A 20,728-nucleotide genomic window follows, 5' to 3' on the forward strand; every position below is an offset into this window, starting at 1 on the left:
GCAAGCACATTATAAAGACACACGGCATGCACATTATACTGACACACGGCATGCACATTATAAAGACACATGGCATGCACATTATAAAGACACATGGCATGCACATTATAAAGACACATGGCATGCACATTATAAAGACACATGACATGCACATTATAAAGACACATGGCATGCACATTATACTGACACATGGCATGCACATTATACTGACACATGGCATGCACGTTATACTGACACATGGTATGCACATTATACTGACACATGGCATGCACATTATAAAGACACATGGCATGCACATTATACTGACACATGGCATGCACATTATAAAGACACATGGCATGCACATTATACAGTGTAAGGATTGTACGCACTCAGAATCATAGGAGGAAACAGGAGGCACATTCTCTTCAACGTCCATGTGGGTTTATTTGCTTCATAAACCATCAAGTCAGCAACAAAAAGGTAAACAGTCTTTACATCAGGCCAACACTGTATCAGTGTCCATAGCAGAGCTCTGCTCTCTCAGGCCTGTAGGCACACAGGCTGTGCAATGTCCAGCACACAGGCTCTATCTGGAGCCACGGACACAGAAAGGCTTCTCCCTCTCAAGACAGACCACTCTGTAATGTCCAGCCTGGACACATGGAAGTCTGTCCACACTGGCAGACTCCCAAACACTTACTCACATGTGCCAAACACACCTCCATTACATGGTTGTAACCACACCCAGGTACCTATCACATGGTTAGTCAGGTGATCATGACATCACCGCAGTACCTCAAACACACAACCATCTTAGGTGTATGTAGGTGACTGGACCCATCCATCTCTCCAAGTCACCTGGAAGCCTTCCCAATGTTAAACAAATCTCTCAGCAGTAGATCTGCTGAGCAAAACACGCTCATGCTTCCATCACAGGGCCACCCACCTCTGCGATACATACCGCCCATTAATCACATGACCAATCGCCATACCACATATTTCCAACCCCCCCCCCCCCCGCTTAAAGCCATGGGGCTTGGCACTTTCTATTACCCGACCAAAGACCCTTCTCGGTCGTCCCTGACAGTCGAACCATCTATCTAAGTCAGGCCCTGCTACTGAACCCTTTCGTAGGCATTCGTCATCCATTTCCGTCACGTCCTTTGATAAAGATGACCCCTTGTCAGACCACCCGCATCCCGGCAGTCAGTACGGTGTCGCGATTCCCTTGTACCCATACCTCTTTGTCATCACGTCCGCTACAGGGTCTCTCGCCTATGTCACTCAGCCCTGAGCTAACTGAGGCATCGCTACTTTTACCTCTTCCGATAGGCCACCTTCTGTTATGTGTCTGCTGGCCACTTCTCCCATGTTTTTTTTTTTTTTTCCAGAGAGCAGTCCTTCCATCTGTCCCCATGTCATCTATTAGCTCAAGCTTGAGGTTTTCCAGTCTTAAGCGAACCTCTTTGCCTCTCTATCCTGCGAGAAGAGGGTGGCGGCAATCTGTTTGCCATTTCCCGCAGCTCTACATTGATCTGCTCCCTGAAGGCAATGCCTCTCACGTCTTAGCTGCTCGACTTCTTTTAAGTACGCCACACGATACCCCAGGAGCATCCGGACATTCCCAAGACTCTCCATGGATCCGACAACAAGGAATGGAACTATCCCAACTTCACCCACGACCTGGGCCTTGTCATCAGCCGAAATCCGCAGTCTCTTAACACCGTATCTATTTACAGTCTCCTGCATCACTCTCCCAAGCCTTCCGATGACTTTCCCCACCAAATTTCTGGGTACCAGAATGATGTCTTCCGCCAAGCCGAGACGATTTTGAGCTTCTTGCGCTAGCTCCAGACATCGAGCGGCTTCCATATTCTTCAGTATGATCATCTGTTTTGTGCGGAGGCATTGTAGATGCATTCAGTGGAGGGAGCTGCTGTGGGTCCCTAGCAGCCACAGACAAGGTCTGTCATCTTCTTAGACTCTCCCCAGTGCTGGCTTGTTATTCCCCATAGACCTGGACCTGCCCACCTCCTTCTATTGATCCAAGCTCTGCCCCCTCCCATCACATCCTGCACATGGGTGAATCCTCTGCTACAGCTGGCGCCAAAGAGGAGGAGCAGCAGATGTAAATAAAGGGCCGTACCACGCTGGTTTGTGTCAGGTAAACCTTGCGATGAGTGGCTGCATGCATGCACTTTCTGCACAAAAGATAAAGTTTAATCATTTAAACAAAACAAAACAAAAGCTAACTATTGCTTAAGGCGAGAGCATTAATGATGCGGCCCCTCTGGGTGACACTGATGCAGCTATGTTAGAATCACGTTCATACAGGACAACAGAAGGTCTTGTGCAGATGCAGCAAATCAGTCAGACTTCACAGACACATAGTGAAACACAGCCTAGAGCATGTTGTTTTTTTGTTTTGTTTTTTTTTTTGCTCCGTTTTGTACCATACACTGTAGTACATTCATGCTGCCTGCATTGGGCACCAGGTTTGTTATTGCATTGTAACTGTAAACTGCTGTGGTGTTTTAGAGAAATCATGCCATGAAAAGCTGGCTGGGGACTGTGCCTCTAGGATGGTTAGTCCTACGCAGCTTCGCCCCACCATGCTTCCCTAGGCTAGCATCGGTCTCTTCTTGTGTGTATGGGTACAGTGAGATCTCACTTTAAAGAAGCTCTCAAATGAAAGCTTTTATCCTCTTAAAGTGATTGACCACTACTAGGGCAGCCCCCTTCTTAAACTAAATGTTTGGCCCTGATAAAATAAAAAAAACCTATACTCTCCTCCTGTGCTGGCGCCATTCCCGTGGTCTTGGCACTCACTCTCTCCGGAACTCGGATGTGGTGTGGTGACATGTGGCTCTGGCTCCCAATCAGCACTCGTGTCACTGTCCCTACCTACGTACGGATTGATTGTGCAATTATAATACCACTGAAAGTAATGTAAATGTGTGTGGAGTCCCCCTCCATGTCAGATGTCCTTTTCATACTTCTTTACGGTCTTTATTTTAGCTGCATATTTGAACCTGAAGGCAATGCCTGTAGTCTAACAGATAGCACTGCTGAAGAACATGTTCTGGCTCTAGTGGAACATGCTGCAGATGAAGCAAGGGACAAGGTCAACCGATATTATCCTAATTGCAAGGTATAGTCTTTAATTCCTATTGGAAACTAAATTTGACTGTATGAGGAGTAGTTTGTTACATTTTATTCTGATACTTTTTTTTTGTTAGATTGGTTACCTTAAGAAGAACATGGATACCAACTTGATTTACACGGTGGTAAACTCTGATCCAGATGCAGAGGGTAAGTACTCTTGTTTGAGGCAGTTACAGGCCACAAGCCTACTGATTAGCTATAACAGAACATGAGCTGACATTTCTTGCTGCAAGCTGTATTCACTATTTCTGTAGTCTGGGGCTACTTGGCACAGTGTAGATGCAGATGTTTATTATCCTGAGATAATACTGGGTATACAATTCAAGGGGTTGTCCTTTACTTGGCTGTATTATGCCGCTGACATCTGTCTCTAACATCTACGGCTGGTGGCGCATTCCAGCAGTGGCTGTTAACCAGGTAAATCTCAGCATTTAAAAAAAAAAAATGTGTGACCGTTCCCATAGGCTCCCTGTGACACATTTGCACGGTCCCAATGGGTTACTATTACAGGCGGAGGTCTGCTAAAGAAGCCAGTCTTTGTCATCTTGATACTCCTATGAGGCTCAGCTGTACGCTAAGATTTTCACTTTGTACTGCATACCTGTTATGGCAGTATATAGTATAAGTGGTCAAACAATCACAGGTAGAAGTTCCATAAGGTGACTAAAAATAATGTAAGTAGAAAAATGTTTTCTAAATGTGTAGAACTTTTTCTTTTAAAATTATAAAAGTTCAAATTACCCCTTTTTTTTCCCTAATTAAAAAGAAAGATATTTGGCATCGCTATGTTGGTAAAAGTCCTATCCATTAAAATAAGAAATTAATTAACCCGTTCGGTAATCACCATAACACAAAAAATCAAAACAAGAAAATTGCGTTTTTTTGGGTCACCTACCTTTAAAAATGAAAAAAAAATTAAGCAATTAAATCAATCAATGAAAGCAGTGTATGTACACAAATTTGGTATCAGTAAAAACATTAGATCACAGCACGATAAAAATTAAGGCTTTATTCAACAGAAAAATGGATATGTTACTGGTTTTGGAAAATTACAAAATCTTCTTTTACAATATTCAGAATAAAAAAATAAATTCCACCACTTAGAGAAAAAAAATCTATGCAAGTTTGGAATAGCCATAATCATACTGCCCTGGACAATTCTGTTTCATGGTCATTTTTACGGCACAGTGAAAGCTGTAAAGACAAAATCCAAACATTGTTAGTGGAATTGCAGTTTTTCATAATTTAAAGTGAACCTGTAATCAGAACTTTGCTAAATAACCTACACAGTGGGTCAGGTCGGCGCCGTTGTACTGATTAAGATGATACCCCCTCCTTCAACAACTTAGCATCTCCAAGCAGCTGGCTCAGAGTCACCATATTAATACTGAGGACAGAGGAGACCCCTGATCCGCATAGCACAGGAAGGACCAGAACTGACAAGCTCAAGTGATCCCACAACCCAAGCCTCCCATAGTAGCTAGGATTACAGGTGGCCTGATTTTTGCTGGCTTTCAGTACATTATATGTTAAAATGAATGATGCCATTCAAAAGTACAACTTGTCCCAAGGAAAACAAGCCCTCATATATGCTGACAGAATAATAATGTTATGCCTCTTGAAAGAAGGCGAGGAGAAAAGTGCAAAAACAAAACACTGTGTACCAAAAAACCACGGCAATATAAACAGACATGAGAACCATGGCTAGATCATGGATGTTAAAAAACAGAGGCAGGGTTCTCATCACATCTGGTCCTATGTTGATTGAAATTATTGGCAATTATCACACACTCAATAAAGGAGTGGTTCTGCAGGTGGGGACCACAGACCACATCTCCGTACCAATGCTTTCTGGCTGATGTTTTGGTCACTTTTGAATGTTGGTTGTGCTTTCACACTCGTAGCATGAGATGGACTCTACAACCCACATAAGTGGCTCAGGTAGTGCAGCTCATCCAGAATGGCGCCTCAATGCGAACTGTGGCAAGAAGTTTGCTGTGTCTGTCAGCGTAGTGTCCAGAGGCTGGAGGCGCTACCAGGAGACAGGCCAGTACACCAGGAGACGGAGGGGGGGCCATAGGAGGGCAACAACCCAGTAGAAGGACCTCTACCTCAGCCTTTGTGCAAGGAGGAGCACTGCCAGAGCCCTGCAAAATGACCTCCAGCAGGGCACAAATGTGCATGTGTATGCACAAACGGTTAGAAATCGACTCCATGAGGATGATCTGAGTGCCCGACATCCACAGATCGGGGTTGTGCTCCCAGCCCAACACCGTGCAGGACACTTGGCATTTGCCACAGAACACCATGATTGGCAAATTCGCCACTGGCGCCCTGTGCTCTTCACAGATGAAAGCAGGTTCACACTGAGCACATGTGACAGATGTGACAGAGTCTGGAGATGCCGTGGAGAACGATCTGCTGCCTGCAACATTCTTCAGCATGACTGGTTTGGCAGTGGGTCAGTAATGGTGTGGGGTGGCATTTCTTTTGAGGGCCATACAGCCCTCCATGTGCTCGCCAGAGGTAGCCTGACTGCCATTAGGTACTGAGATGAAATCCTCAGACCCCTTGTGAGACCATATGCTGGTGCGATTGGCCCTTGGTTCCTCCTAATGCAGAACAATGCCTGACCTCATGTAGCTGGACTGTCAGCAGTTCCTGCAAGATGAAGGCATTGAAGCTATGGACTCGCCTGCCCGTTCCTCAGACCTTAATAAATTTGATTTACATTGATGATTTTTGTGTGATTATGTTGTCAGCACATTCATCTTTGTACAGAACAAAGTATTAAATGAGAATATTTCATTCTTTGAGATCTAGGATGTGTTATTTGAGTGTTCCCTTTACACACACACACACACACACACACACACACACACACACACACACACACACACACACACACACACACACACACACACACACATATATATACATATATACACACACACACACACACACACACTATGGCGGTGTCAGCACACACGTCCATTCCCATTTTGTGAGGGGGAGGGGGGTGTATGGATTTCAGCCCGGACTGAGCTAGTGAATGTGAGGGACAGGCCATATGTCAACATAGCCAGAATGAAGCTTGACAGCTGACATGGCCGTGTCCATTCTGGGGACTTTATGCAGTAGTACAAGCAATATGGCATTATAATGCACTGGCAGCCAACACTGATTATGTTTCCATGAGAAAGATATTGTGCATGCGGTTTATACACAGATAATGGCAATACACGTGCAGCGTCAATGGGACACTTTATTTCATTTTCTCAAACCTTTGTTCCTATCTGTTATGGTAATTTTCTGGAATGATGACCAATTTCGTTATGTTTGTATTATTTTTGTAGAGGAAGAGACCCATTTAGTGGATTTAAGTTCTCTATCAAGCAAACTATTGCCTACCTTTACTACACTAGGATTTAAGGATGATCGCAGACATAAAGGTAAAGTGGCCTGTTTTTATCAATTATCTAAAATGTTTGTAACTAAGATCCTTGAGTAGAGCAATATTTAGTGATGAGCTAGATGGAGTCTATAGAAAATAAGCTGTGAAGAGCATTTTATAGAGCTATCGTCTGTGCTAGAGATGAGCGAATATTGCAATATTCGGTTTGGCTCACGGCCACCGAATTTGCAATATTCGCAAATTTAATCGCCGAATATAGCCGAACATACACGGCACAAAATCCAGTGTGACAGCGTGGGAAACATCGGCATAGCGCTTCTGATCGGTGGCGATGAAATCATTCCCGCCGATCAAAGAGCCACGGTTCCCATGCTGTCAGAAGACAGCGTGAGTTCTCATCTGTGATCGAAGGTTTAAAGTTTACCTCTGGTCATTGGTGTCAGCTGATGGGACTACGGCTTCCATCAGCTGACACCTGCTGCCGCTAATAACAGCGAGAGCAGGAGCGGCAGATGGGAGTTTTCATACCCATCAGCCGCTCCTGCACTAAAAATAAATGAAGAATAAAAAAAAAACCTGCATGGGTTCCCCTGTATTTTTGATAACCAGCCAGGCAAAACTCACAGCTGGGGGCTGCAGCCCTCAGCTGTCCGCTTCAGCAAGTCTGGTTATTAAGAAGAGAGGGGTCCCCACACCTTATTTTTAATTATTTAAATAAATTCTTACAAAAAAAAAATTGCAGCCTGCAGCTGCCCAAAAAAGGCGCATCTATTAGATGCACCACTTCTGGCGCTTTGCCCGGCTCTTCCCACTTGCTTTGTTGAGTTGGCAAGTGGGGTTCATATTTGTGTGGTTGATGTCACCTTAGTATTGTTAAGTGACATCAAGCCCACGGGTTAGTAATGGAGAAGCGTCTATAAGACACCTATCAATTACTAATCGTATAGTTGTATGGTAAATAAAGGCACATCAAGATTAAAGTCTTTTATTAGGATTGAGACTAAACACAGTTTTCAATTTTATTTAAAAATAACAAACCGATTTAGGGTAAGTTCACACAGGGCGTTTTTGCTGCTTTTTTTTCTACAGCGAAACCTGATCATCTTGGCAGGAAAGAAGCGAGCGCAGCATCATTGTCTGGCGTTGACGTTATCGAGGTTACCTCCGGTCACTGGTGTCAGCTGATGGGACTGCAGCTCCCATCAGCTGACACTTGACGCCGCTAATGAGAGTGAGAGCAGAAGTGGCAGATGGGAGTATTCATCAGCCGCTAATGCACTGTAAATAAATGATTAAAACAAAAACAAAACTGCGTGGGTTCCCCTGTATTTTTGATAACCAGCCAGGCAAAATTCAACCCTCAGCTGTCAGCTTCAGCAAGGCTGGTTATCAAGAATAGAGTGGTCTCCACTCCATATTTTTTAATAATTTTAAATAAATAATTAAAAAAAAAACAAAAAAACTCTCACAAGGTCCCCCCTGTTTTTGAAAACCAGCCTTGCTAAAGGCTGTGGGCTGGTATTCTCAGGCTGGAAAGGGGCCATGGATATTGCCCCCCCCCCCCAGCCTAAAAATAACAGACCTCTGCCACCCAGAAAAGGCACAGTGGGGTGATAGTTGGGGGGCTTGATGTCACCTTTGTTTCATCAGGTGACATCAAGCCCCGAGCTTAGTAATGGAGAGGCGTCAATAAAACAACCCCATTACTAACCCCATTGTCACATTGTATGAAAACAGATACCCAGAAAAAGGTCCTTTAATTGAAAGAAAGACACAGACTCCTTTCATAATCTTAATTAAAGGATACTTACAACCTTGCCGATTCCCCCAATGCCCCTCTCATCTGCAAAAGGGGTAAAAAAAAAACCAAACAAACAACAATATTCCTCACCTTTCCACAGAGATGCTTTTAATCGTTTTGTCCCACGACGGGTCTAGCTCTACTACATCTAGATGGCAGGCTGCATGGTTGCATGATGCGACCATGCAGCCTGTCATCCAGTAATTGTATTTGTCACAGACATCTGTATATCTACCTATTCTATTTGTATTTACTGTACGTAATCTCTTCTATCCTGTCAGCTCCTGCTGTGATTTATATCTCTTCTATTCTAACCTGTCACGCTATGATTTTACTGAACGCCGCACATGAGTTGTCAGCTTTTATTCTATCTTTTACCGGATATTAACGACTTTTCCAATTTTAAGAAAAATGCTCGTGTTACCGATCACGAATCCGAGTGTACCATATTCGAGCCAAATTTATGTTTGGTTATTTTTTTCCAAACCTATTCGCTCATCTCTAATCTGTATGTCTAGTAAACCGTAACCGCCTTCATTGGAAGCTTTGCTTTTGTTTTGTTTTTTATAGCGTGCGTATATATGATTACATTACCCTTATTTTTGTGTTTGAATGAAAAACAAAAGTACATTTCAGTCATTTACTGTAATTCAACATAAAAGCACAGATGTGACATTTTCAGTCCATAGTTAGAGACAAAAAAAGTCCTCAAACAACTATTAGGCCTATATTATCAAGGCAACACTTCATTAGAATTGGCTCCAAAAAGACATATTCTTTACACACCATATTCACATGTTTAGGTGCAAAAGAAAAAATCTTAAAGATTTATTTTTAAACTGTTAATTTTTATTTATTAAATACAAAACAATTAAAAAATGTTCAGAAATTAGCTGGAATAATGGAGGTAACTCAAAAAAAGGGGTTCACAGTAAGCACTGATTTGACAAATTAAGTACAGCAATAGCAGCAAAAGAACAAATAATTTTAAAATATAATAAAGTGCGTTGTGCAAAAAACGATGTAAATCTACTAAATAGTTATAAAGTGCCTTTCACAAAGAGACCTATCCAATATTTCAACTTACCACCAGAGGGTAGTATTGTGTATACAAAGTCCAAATATTGCTGTTTAACTGCCAACTTATTGATCTGTGCCATGAACTATACGAGTCACACTAACATAAATCCTTATTGTAAGTCCTGTTAAACATCAAGCAATCAGACTACCAATTAGTTCAAAGCTGCATAGTCACTCAAAAGTTATGCACAGAACGGTATCTACCGATAGCCTAAATCCTACTGTGAGGGCTTGAAGGAACATATTCACTAAGGAAAAATTAGGTGCATATGATGACAAGTACAGACGGTAGCACTAAATCCATTGTTGCCTGAATGTTTTTCGGTGCTCGTTTAGTGTGCCACTGTTACAGCCTTTTGCCTCCCACCCCGACGCGCGCGTTTCGCCGCCCTGCTTCTTCGGGGGGCGTCCATAGTGTAGAAGGAAAAATGTGGAGAATCTATTTATTTTGTCTACACGTTTCGAAGCACCATACTTCTTCCATAATGAGTTTTCTCCTGAGGAATGAGTATGTTACTTCAAAAATCACAGACAAAATAAAAATCACAGAATCTTTTAATGTGAATGTTAATTGCCTTAATTCACCAGCAGCACGGATTCTCTATTTTTTTCTTTCGACGCTATCTAACGTGGTCAGTGGACATTCTGCTGCTGGGATTACATATTCTCTAATGCGTGATCACAACTTAATCAGGTTAGTTTAACCTTTTATTCAGTGAATTGATTGTAAAAAGGATAAAATCCTATTGGCTTCTAATTGCTTCCTTAGCATATCATTTTCAGTCTATGGAAGACTGTTGTAGTAACAGACAGACATAAAACTAAAAGAATTTAGATCCAATCTTCAAAGTGCTGAATACCTGAAACTGGTCTCCACTCTGCAGAACACCCATCTAAAGAAGTGTCCTTTTCCAGAAATATGCCTGTTGGATATCTCCCATGACAGGTGGAATAGCCAATGATTTTAGGGTGTTTGTGTCCTTTAAAGAGAAGCCGTCGGCTGGAGTTTGTAGAGTCATGGCTGTAATCGCGCTGTAACAAACATTACATTGTTATCTTTGGTGAAGAAATCCGCTGTCTTTCTTCTGTAATAAGCATTTGAAGTTCTCAGCTAATTAGATTTCAGTGCACAGGGGCTGGACTGTGCTCTGGGGTCTTCTCCTCCCTGTTTGTGATTCCCTGGCCCCTCCACCTGCCTCCGGTCTTTAAATGACAGGTCCCTGCTGAGATTTCAGACGATGGAGCATATTAAACGTCCATATGCAAAATTGTTAGTATGCAGACCTCGCAAGGGCTAATGCAAGTCAATGTGTTAACTCACACGAACATTCTAACACACGGACTAATGGTTTGCCTGCAGAATATCTCCCCATGTGTTACTAAGTCAGTGGATTCACAAAGATCTGATTATATTCAGGCTACCATCCATTTATCATGCATTTTTAGAGAATCCATTATATTTATTAAGAGAGCAAACTGTATTTGACCTTTATTTAAATTGTTCATATACAAATCTGACATACGGATGGCACATGGATGTAAGAAACGGACATCCTGATGCAATACGCAAACGCAATACACCTATATAGAAGAAAATGCATATACAAAAATGTCAGTTTTCTTGACCAAAAAAAACAGCTCATTTTGAATACGCTTTGCGTGAACCCTTCCTTGGGTGAATGACACACACAAAAAGATTCTGCCACTTACCCAAGAGCCCAGTGCACCTGTATAACTAGAATACACTGAAAACAATACACTCGCTCTTTTTGTAGGTTAATCGGACATACCCAGCAGCAGTGTGTGCTCATGTAGGTTAATCGGACATACCCAGCAGCAGTGTGTGCACATGTAGGTTAATCGGACTTACCAAGCAGCAGTGTGTGTTCATGTAGGTTAATCGGACATACCCAGCGGCAGTGTGGGCTCATGTAGGTTAATCGGAGATACCCAGCAGCAGTGTGGGCTCACATAGGTTAATCAGACATTCCCAGCAGCAGTGTGTACTCATGTAGGTTAATCGGACATACCCAGCAGCAGTGTGTACTCATGTAGGTTAATCGGACTTACCCAGCAGCAGTGTGGGCTCATGTAGGTTAATCGGACATTCCCAGCAGCAGTGTGTACTCATGTAGGTTAATCGGACTTACCCAGCAGCAGTGTGGGCTCATGTAGGTTAATCGGACATTCCCAGCAGCAGTGTGTACTCATGTAGGTTAATCGGACTTACCCAGCAGCAGTGTGTACTCATGTAGGTTAATCGAACATATCCAGCAGCAGTGTGGGCTCATGTAGGTTAATCGGACATACCCAGCAGCAGTGTGTGCTCATGTGTATTTGTGTTTTGCAGTTACATTTCTTAACAGCACCAGTACAGCCCTGTCCTTACAAAATAATACTCTCTTCACTGATCTCAAACCTGATGAAATGGACTTAATGTATGCTGCTTATGGTGATGACACTGGGATCCAATGTGCTCTTAGGTAAGAGGATTTATCTATTCGGATTTTCAGGGATTACTCAAAATCACAGGCATACAGTTGTGGCCAAAAGTATTGACACCCCTGCAATTCTTACATAGTTACATAGTTAAGGTTGAAGGAAGACTTTAAGTCCATCTAGTTCAACCCTTAGCCTAACATGCCCTAACATGTTGATCCAGGGGAAGGCAAAAAAACCCCATGTGGAAAACAGTAAGCTCCACCATGGGGAAAAAAATTCCTTCCCGACACCACATACGGCAATCAGACTAGTTCCCTGGATCAACGCCCTAACATTATACTTTTCCAGAAAGGTATCCAGTCCCCTCTTAAATTTAAGTAATGACTCACTCATTACAACATCATACGGCAGAGAGTTCCATAGTCTCACTGCTCTTACAGTAAAGAATCCGCGTCTGTTATTATGCTTAAACCTTTTTTCCTCCAGACGTAGAGGATGCCCCCTTGTCCCTGTCACCGGTCTATGATTAAAAAGATCATCAGAAAGGTCTTTGTACTGTCCCCACATATATTTATACATTAAAATAAGATCACCCCTTAGCCTTCGTTTTTCCAAACTAAATAGCCCCAAGTGTAATAACCTATCTTGGTATTGCAGACCCCCCAGTCCTCTAATAACCTTGGTCGCTCTTCTCTGCACCCGCTCCAGTTCAGCTATGTCTTTCTTATACACCGGAGACCAGAACTGTGCACAGTATTCTAAGTGTGGTCGAACTAGTGACTTGTATAGAGGTAAAATTATGTTCTCCTCATGAGCATCTATGCCTCTTTTAATGCATCCCATTATTTTATTTGCCTTTGTAGCAGCTGCCTGACACTGGCCACTGAATATGAGTTTGTCATCCACCCATACACCCAGGTCTTTTTCATTGACGGTTTTGCCCAGAGTTTTAGAATTAAGCACATAGTTATACATCTTATTACTTCTACCCAAGTGCATGACCTTACATTTATCCCCATTAAAGCTCATTTGCCATTTATCAGCCCAAGCTTCTAGTTTACATAAATCATCCTGTAATATAAAATTGTCCTCCTCTGTATTGATTACCCTGCAGAGTTTAGTGTCATCTGCAAATATTGAAATACTACTCTGAATGCCCCCTACAAGGTCATTAATAAATGTTAAAAAGAAGAGGGCCCAATACTGACCCCTGTGGTACCCCACTGCTAACCGCGACCCAGTCCGAGTGTGCTCCATTAATAACCACCCTTTGTTTCCTATCCCTGAGCCAGCTCTCAATCCACTTACACATATTTTCCCCTATCCCCATTATTCTCATTTTATGTAACAACCTTTTGTGTGGCACCGTATCAAAAGCTTTTGAAAAGTCCATATACACTACATCCACTGGGCTCCCTTGGTCCAGTCCGGAACTTACCTCTTCATAGAAGCTGATCAAATTAGTCTGACATTGTCAGATAATACTCATTTCTTCCTGAAAATGATTGCAAACACAAATTCTTTGGTATTATTATCTTCATTTAATTTGTCTTAAATGAAAAAAAACACAAAAAGAATTGTCCTAAAGCCAATTGGATATAATTCCACACCAAACATAAAAAAGGGGGTGGACAAAAGTATTGGCACTGTCTGAAAAATCATGTGATGCTTCTCTAATTTGTGTAATTAACAGCAACAAAACTGAACATGAGGTTCTTAGTTTAACATTCTGATCAGACTGTATGAAGCCCACTGCCACGTCACGGCAAACGTAGTGGGTCCTACCGTCCTAGCGGAGTGGAGCCACTCGCCAACCATCACAACAGTGGCAATGCACATGCAGGGCAGACGTCCCAGTGTCTTAAGACCGCACCGCCCCACCATCACAAAACCACAGCAACAATGGCCGCCACACTCCGGTCCCAGGTCTGAAACCAGCAAATCTCTGCAGCACATTGGGCGGGATACATAAATGTGTAGTCACACAGAGTAACTGCACATTTACCAGTTTTGACTGAACAACCCCTTTTATCTAGTCTTTTTTTCATCAGAGAAAAACTAAAACTGTGATTGAAAAAAAAAAATTCTGAAGTAACGTGGGCCGTCTTTTGCGTAGAATATTAACCCCTTAACCCCCGGGTGCTTTTTTTCAGTTCGTCTTTCGGTCCCCTTTTTCCCACAGCCATAACTTTTTTATTTTTACGTCAATATGGCCATGTGAGGGCTTGTTTTTTGATTGACGAGTTGTACTTTTGAACGACACCATTGGTTGTACCATGACGTGTTCTAGAAAACGGGAAAAAAATTCCAAGTGCGTTGAAATTGCAAAAAAAAAAAAACACTTGTTTTTTGATTGGCTTTTTTTTACTAAGTTCACTAACTGCTAAATCTGACCTGCGATTATGATTCTCCAGGTCATTACGAATTCATAGACACCAAACATGTTTAGGTTCTATTTTATCTAAGTGATGAAAAAAAAATAATCCAAACTTTGATAAAAAAAAAAAAAAATTTGTGCCCTTTTCCGATACCTGTAGCTTCTCCATGTTTTCGTCATCTCGGGTTGGGTGAGGGCTTATTTTTTCCTTGCCGAGCTGATGTTTTTAATACCATTTTGGTGCAGATTCGGTCTTTTGATCGCCCGTTATTGCATTTTATCGCAATGTCGCTGCGACCAAAAAAACATAATTTCTCTATCGCTTTGGGAGACAGAGGAACCATGGGTGTATGCTACTGCCACTAAGAGTCTGATACTATACACAAAAAGTTAGCTCCTCCTCTGCAGTATACACCCCACCGACTGGCATTCTGATATTCAGTTTAGCTTAGTGTCAGGAGGTGGACACGGGTCTTTCATTAGACCCATATCCACCTCCGTGTGCGTCGTTCCTTGTCAGGTATCCGGAGGGATACAGCGTTAAGTCACTGCTGTACTCCCACAAAGAGAATATGAGTACGGCGTGTACTGCCACCCCGTTTCCTAATATGTTGGCTGGCAGGACGAAGACCCCTAGCACAGAAGCGTGTTTAGGAGATACGGACCTGTCCTAGCTCTGTCTCCCACCCACTCGCCCACCAGTGCCTGTCGGTTTGAGGAGACGAGGACGTCCATCAACAAGTTTTTTTCAGGACGTCCCTTACATTCCTTGGATGATGAGGTAAGCATACAGATGAAGAAATGTCAGTATTTTCCCCCCTTTCAGCTAGTATCCTCATAAATCCTTCTCCTAAGAGTAGGACTCGGGGGGGGGGGGGGGGGATCCAGGGCTGTTACCTCACCCTGGTTCTCTTTTGCAGCATAGTTCCCCCATTCTCGGTGGTCACCACTTTCCTTGGATGGGTTCTCCATTGAGGGGGTAATCGCTGCGATAACGCTGAGGCCTGCAGGGCCTCCGCGCAGCTTCTCCCCTCCCGGCAGTCACCGGGTTCTAATCTAGGCCCCGGCTTCTGTCAGGGCCTAGTCCGGCGTTGTGACTCCGCCCCCCGTCCTTTGGGCGGGCTTTTCTCCTGCCCGTCTTTCACCTCTTCTTCCCGGCGCATAGCTCCGCCCTCGCCTCCTGGCCTCAGCACAGACCTCGACCGGCGCCATCTTTGTCCTCCCATATCGCGTGGTTGGCTCCGCCCACTCCTGGCTTCAGCGTGGGCTGCTATCAGCACCATCTTTCTTTTGGATCGTGCAATGGACTCCGCCCCCCTCTTCCGGCCTCTGAGAGCGGGTTTTTGCCCCCTTACACCCTCCACTTCAGCAGCGCACTTTTTTTGCACTACAGTCGCCATTTTCTGTCGTGTGGCTCCGGCACTGATTTCCTCTGCAGGACCTGCCATCCCTACCGACCTTCCCAGCCTCTACTGTGAGTAGCTCTGCACTGCAGACTGACACTCTCCTCTGCTCCTGTCCCCTAACCTTCTGGCATCTTTTAGTGGCTCTGTTCATCATGTCTAATTCCAAGGGAGAATGTTCCCGTTCTCCTACTTCCTCCTCTTCCTCTGCTTTAGTCAAACACTTTGTGTGTTCTTCTTGTAAATGCAGGCTTCCCTCAGGTTAGTCCTCTCCCCTCTGTCAGGACTGCAGCAACTCCACTGCACCCACCGCTCAGGAGGCCCCTTCTTTCCCAGATGAGAGTGAGGCCCCTATCCCAGGGTGGGCTTCCTCTCTATCTCAATCTGTGGCTTATCTCACCAGGGTATCTCAGACTGTCCGTTCGTGATAAGTTGCCCCTGCAGACTTCCACGGTAGCCTGCCAAGATAGGCCGCAAAAGATCCAGACAGGAGCGCCGGTCTGAGTCCTCTTCCCGTTCCATCTCGCCCCACGGTCCGTCTCAGCAGTCTGATTCTTCCCGGTCCTCCTCTCCCGAGTCAGGCGAAGCGTTCTCGGACGCTCCTTCGGAGGATGCTTTGGAGCTGGATTCGGAGCAAATTGCTAACATAAGGGATATGGTTTAGAGCCTCATTGGAGCAATCAACCAGACCTGTGGCATCAAAGATTCCTCTACGGAACCCGCAGATCAGGCGGTTTCGTTTAGACGGTCTAAACCACCTTCCAAGGTCTTCGCTCCTCATTCTGAATTCGAGGAGCTGAATCCGACCAGACGCTTTCAAAGAGGAAAGCGCCTTGGCGTGTTATATCCTTTTTCTCCGAAGCTCACTGCCAACTGGACTGCTTCACACTCTGTGGACCCGCCAGTTTCTAGACTGTCTACCAACACGGTCCTTTCTCTTTCTGGTGGAGCATCTCTGAAGGATTCTAACGATAGAATTATAGAATCCTTTGCGAAGTCAGCCTTCGAAGCGGCTGCGTCCATTCTTTGTCCGGCCTTTGCTTCTACTTGGGTTTCAAAGTCTGTAGACAAATGGGCAAAACAACTCCGCCAAGGCATTCTGGCTGGAGCTCAACCAGAACAACTGGCGGAGCTTGCCAACCAGATTTCTCACGCAGGTGAGTATTTGGTTTCTGCCTCCCTGGATGCCGCATTCTTGCGCAGCTCAGGCGTCCAGCAATGTTGCCATCCGGTGGACCGTTTGGCTTAAGGCCTGGCAGGCAGACTTGTCATCAAAGAAGTCCCTTACAAGCCTGCCTTTTCGGGGATCGTGCCTTTTCGGTTCCAGGCTGGATCAAATTATTAAGGACGCCACCGGGGGCACAAGTTCACTTCTTCCGCAGTGCAAACCTTGTCGGCCTCCTCCGAAGTGGCAGATTCAGTCCTTTCGGCCCTTTCGTCGTTTCGCAACAACAGATTCCTTTTCCCACCAGCAGAGGCCGCAAGCGCGCCAGATAGGAAGGTAGTTTCCTTTAGACCCAACCCTTCCTGGCACTCTCGCTACTCCCAGGGTAGATCCACCAGGTCTAGACCCAGAAGGTCTTCCTTGGCATGACTCTCAACGAGATCCCAGAGTTTCTCCCAAGCTAGGCGGCTGTCTTCTTTTCTTCAGAGACATTTGGCTCACCTCAGTGCAGGGCGCATGGGTCAGGGAAGTTGTATCATCCGGATACAAAATAGAATTTGTTTCTCGGCCCCGGGATCGCTTCTTCGAATTTCGCCCTCCGAGTGACCCGGTCTCGTCCCGGGTTTCTTTGCAGCCATCGCCTCCCTCCTCAGTTCGGGGGTAATCGTTCCTGTTCCAGAAAGAGAAAGGTTCACAGGTTTCTACTCAAAACTGTTTGTGGTGCCGAAGAAAGACTGCGCGGTTTGCCCCATTCTGGATCTCAAGTTACTGATCAAAAGGGGTTAGTCTGCGACATTTCATTATGGAATCCCTTCGTTCAGTAATCGCTTCCATGGAGGCACAGGAATTTCTGTGCTCCATAGACATTCAGGACGCCTATCTTCATGTTCCCATATTTCCAGGACATCACAGATTCCTATGTTTTGCGGTACATCGGGAGCATTTCCAGTTTGTCACCCTGCCTTTCGGTCTCGCTACTGCTCCCAGGGTCTTCACAAAGCCCATGGCAGCTTTGATGGCCTTTTTGAGGATCAGAGGTCTGGTGCTCTTTCCGTACCTCGACGACATCCTCATCAAGGCTCTGTCTTTTTCTCGGGCTCACGACAGTCTGACCATCGTTCTCGACACTCTGTCCTGGTTCGGGTGGCTGGTCAACAGGAAGAAGTCCTGTCTTTTTCTATCTCAGCGCCTCGGTGTGTTTCTAGGCATACTGTTCGACACCCGTCAGTCAAGGGTTTTTCTTCCTGAGGAGAAAAGAACAATTCTCCGCAGGGAAGTTTGCTTGCTTCAGAGCCCTCGGCTTCCATCATTCCGATCGGCCATGAAGGTCCCGGGGAGGATGTTGGCAACGTCGGTGGCAACGTCGGTGGCAATCCCCTTGGCTCAATTCCTCTCAAGACCACTTCAGCAAGCAATTCTTTGGCAGTGGGACAAGTCTGTCTTTTCTCTGGATCGCCGGATTCGGCTCTCGTCTCTGTCAAACGGTCCCTCAATTGGTGGTTGACGTCACCGCTCATCTTCCAGGTTCGGTCCTTCCATCCCGTTCACTGGCAGGTGGTGACGACGGACGCCAGCCTTCTTGGCTGGGGGCGGTGTTTCGTCACTTGACTGTCCAGGGACGTTGGTCGGTGCAGGAATCCACTCTGCTGATCAACGTCCTCGAGATTCGGGCCATTTTTCTGTCCCTCCTTCACTGGGAAAGACTTCTCAGGGGTCTGCCAATCCGAATTCAGACAGACAATGCCACAGCAGTGGCATACGTCAACCACCAGGGAGGGACTCTGAGTTCCTTGGCTGAGGTCTCCAAGATCCTCTTTTGGGCGGAGTTGACGGTTCCGGCGATATCCGCGGTGCAGGGCCTCGCGGCAGGGGAATGGACCCTGCGTCAGGAGGTCTTCCGTCAGATTTGCCTTCTATGGGGGACTCCGGATGTGGACCTCATGGTGTCCCAACTGAACAGGAAAGTCCCTCGGTTCGTCTCCAGGTCCCGCGATCCTCTCGCAGTGGATGCTGATGCGCTGGCCATTCATTGGTCGCAGTTCGTGCTTCCCTATCTGTTCCCTCCCCTTCCCCTTCTTCCCAAGCTGCTGAAGAAGATCAAGGCGGAAGGGGTGTCGGTCATTCTGATCGCACTGGATTGGCCCGGAAGGTCTTGGTTCGTGGAGATCGTCAATCTTCTCTCGGACGCTCCCTGGCGGCTTCCAGACAGATCCGATCTGTTGTCTCAGGGTCGATCTGCCACCCGAATTCTCAGTCGCTCAGTTTGACGGCGTGGCTGTTGAGAGTTCGGTTCTGAAAGCATCTGGTTTTTTAAATCTGGTGATTCACAGCATGATCCAGGCTAGGAAGCCGTCGTCTTCCAGGATCTGCTATCGAACCTGGAGGGCCTATTTCCATTGGTGCGAGTCCAATCAAGTCCCACCTATGTCCTTTTCTCTCCATTCTATTTTGGCATTTCTCCAGGCAGGATTGGACTTGGTGACAAATTAGTTTATATTTTTGATCAAATTTATTTTATTTTTTAAAAAAAGACATAACACAACAAATATCATAAATTTAATAAAAGATTTTAGCCGTTGAAATAACTGTAAAAATATGAACTGTATGTGAGGGGGCTGGGGCATACAAAATTTTGTATGCCCCAGCCCCCTCACATACAGTTCATATTTTTACAGTTATTTCAACGGCTAAAATCTTTTATTAAATTTATGATATTTGTTGTGTTATGTCTTTTTTTAAAAAATAAAATAAATTTGATCAAAAATATAAACTAATTTGTCAGTAAATATTTCTTTTGGGTATATGTTTGTTGCGTAATATTTACTAAATTGATTACTTTTAGAGAATTCTTTGGTATTTCTTTTCTATATAGGATTTTTAGGATTGGACTTGGGTCTTGCTTTTAGTTCTCTAAAGGGTCAAGTATCAGCGCTTTCCATTCTTTTCCAGAAGACGTTATCAGCCCTACCCTAAGGTCAAGACCTTCCTTCAGGGAGTAGCGTGTGCAGCTCCTCCGTACCGGGCTCCCGTGGATCCATGGGATCTCAACCTTGTCCTGAAGGCCCTGAAGGGTTCTCCCTTTGAGCCTCTCAGAGAGGTTCACCTGTCATTTCTGTCCTGGAAGGTGGCCTTCCTTGTGCCATCACCTCCATCCGTCACGTCTCGGAGTTAGCGGCCCTTTCTTGTCACTTTCCTTTCTTGGTTATTCAACAGGATAAGGTGGTCCTGCGGCCTCCACCTTCCTTCCTTTCTAAGGTGTTGTCCACCTTCCACGTGAACGAGGACATTGTTCTACCTTCTTTTTGTCCTGCTCCGACTCATCCTATGGAGCGTTCATTGAACAAGCTAGATCTTGTCAGGGCTGTGAGGGTCTATCTGGCTAGAACGGCCTCTTTTCGGAAGACGAACTCTCTTTTCATCATTCCAAATGGTATGCGTAGAGTGCCCCCTCCTGGGGTTAAGGCTCACTCTACCCGACCCGGGCAGTTGACGCCTCCTGGGCGGTGCACCACAGGGCTTCCGCTCTACATCGTTGCAAAGCGGCAACCTGGTCTTCCTTCCACACGTTCGCCAAATTTTACTGGGTCAATACCTACGCTTCGGCGGACGCTAGCCTAGGCAGAAGGATCTTGCATGCGGCAGTGGTGAGTTTTTCCGACCTGATGGAAGTCTGTTTTTCTCCAGTCACCTTCCACGACAGCAGTATCGGAGGATGTCTCCCCACCCTAATAGGGGACAGGAAACAAAGAGGTTAAATACCCCTCCCCTTCCTGCAACCACCAGTGTTTTTCCTGTCCCCTATGGGGCATGAAGAAGTTCTCTGTGCTGCCGTGGCCGGCGATCGGGAGCACTGTTACCTTTCCAAATCCGGGCAGTCGAGGTCGGGGGCTCCGCTCTC

At 45.2% G+C, this 20,728-nt stretch overlaps 1 protein-coding gene across 10 annotated transcripts in view; it reads left to right on the forward strand.

Moving 5' to 3' along the window:
- BRD9 (bromodomain containing 9) overlaps positions 1-20,728 on the forward strand; it is a 301,749-nt gene that overhangs the window by 206,685 nt on the left and 74,336 nt on the right. For all 10 annotated transcript variants that reach the window (XM_077269514.1, XM_077269516.1, XM_077269517.1 and 7 more), the window contains 4 exons: positions 3,001-3,133; positions 3,222-3,294; positions 6,504-6,599; positions 11,794-11,926. In XM_077269514.1, coding sequence (XP_077125629.1) covers positions 3,001-3,133; positions 3,222-3,294; positions 6,504-6,599; positions 11,794-11,926 — 435 coding nt within the window. The remainder of the gene's footprint in view (positions 1-3,000; positions 3,134-3,221; positions 3,295-6,503; positions 6,600-11,793; positions 11,927-20,728) is intronic.

The sequence above is a fragment of the Ranitomeya variabilis genome, chromosome 6 (assembly GCF_051348905.1).
Source record: "Ranitomeya variabilis isolate aRanVar5 chromosome 6, aRanVar5.hap1, whole genome shotgun sequence".
Classification (NCBI taxonomy): domain Eukaryota; kingdom Metazoa; phylum Chordata; class Amphibia; order Anura; family Dendrobatidae; genus Ranitomeya; species Ranitomeya variabilis.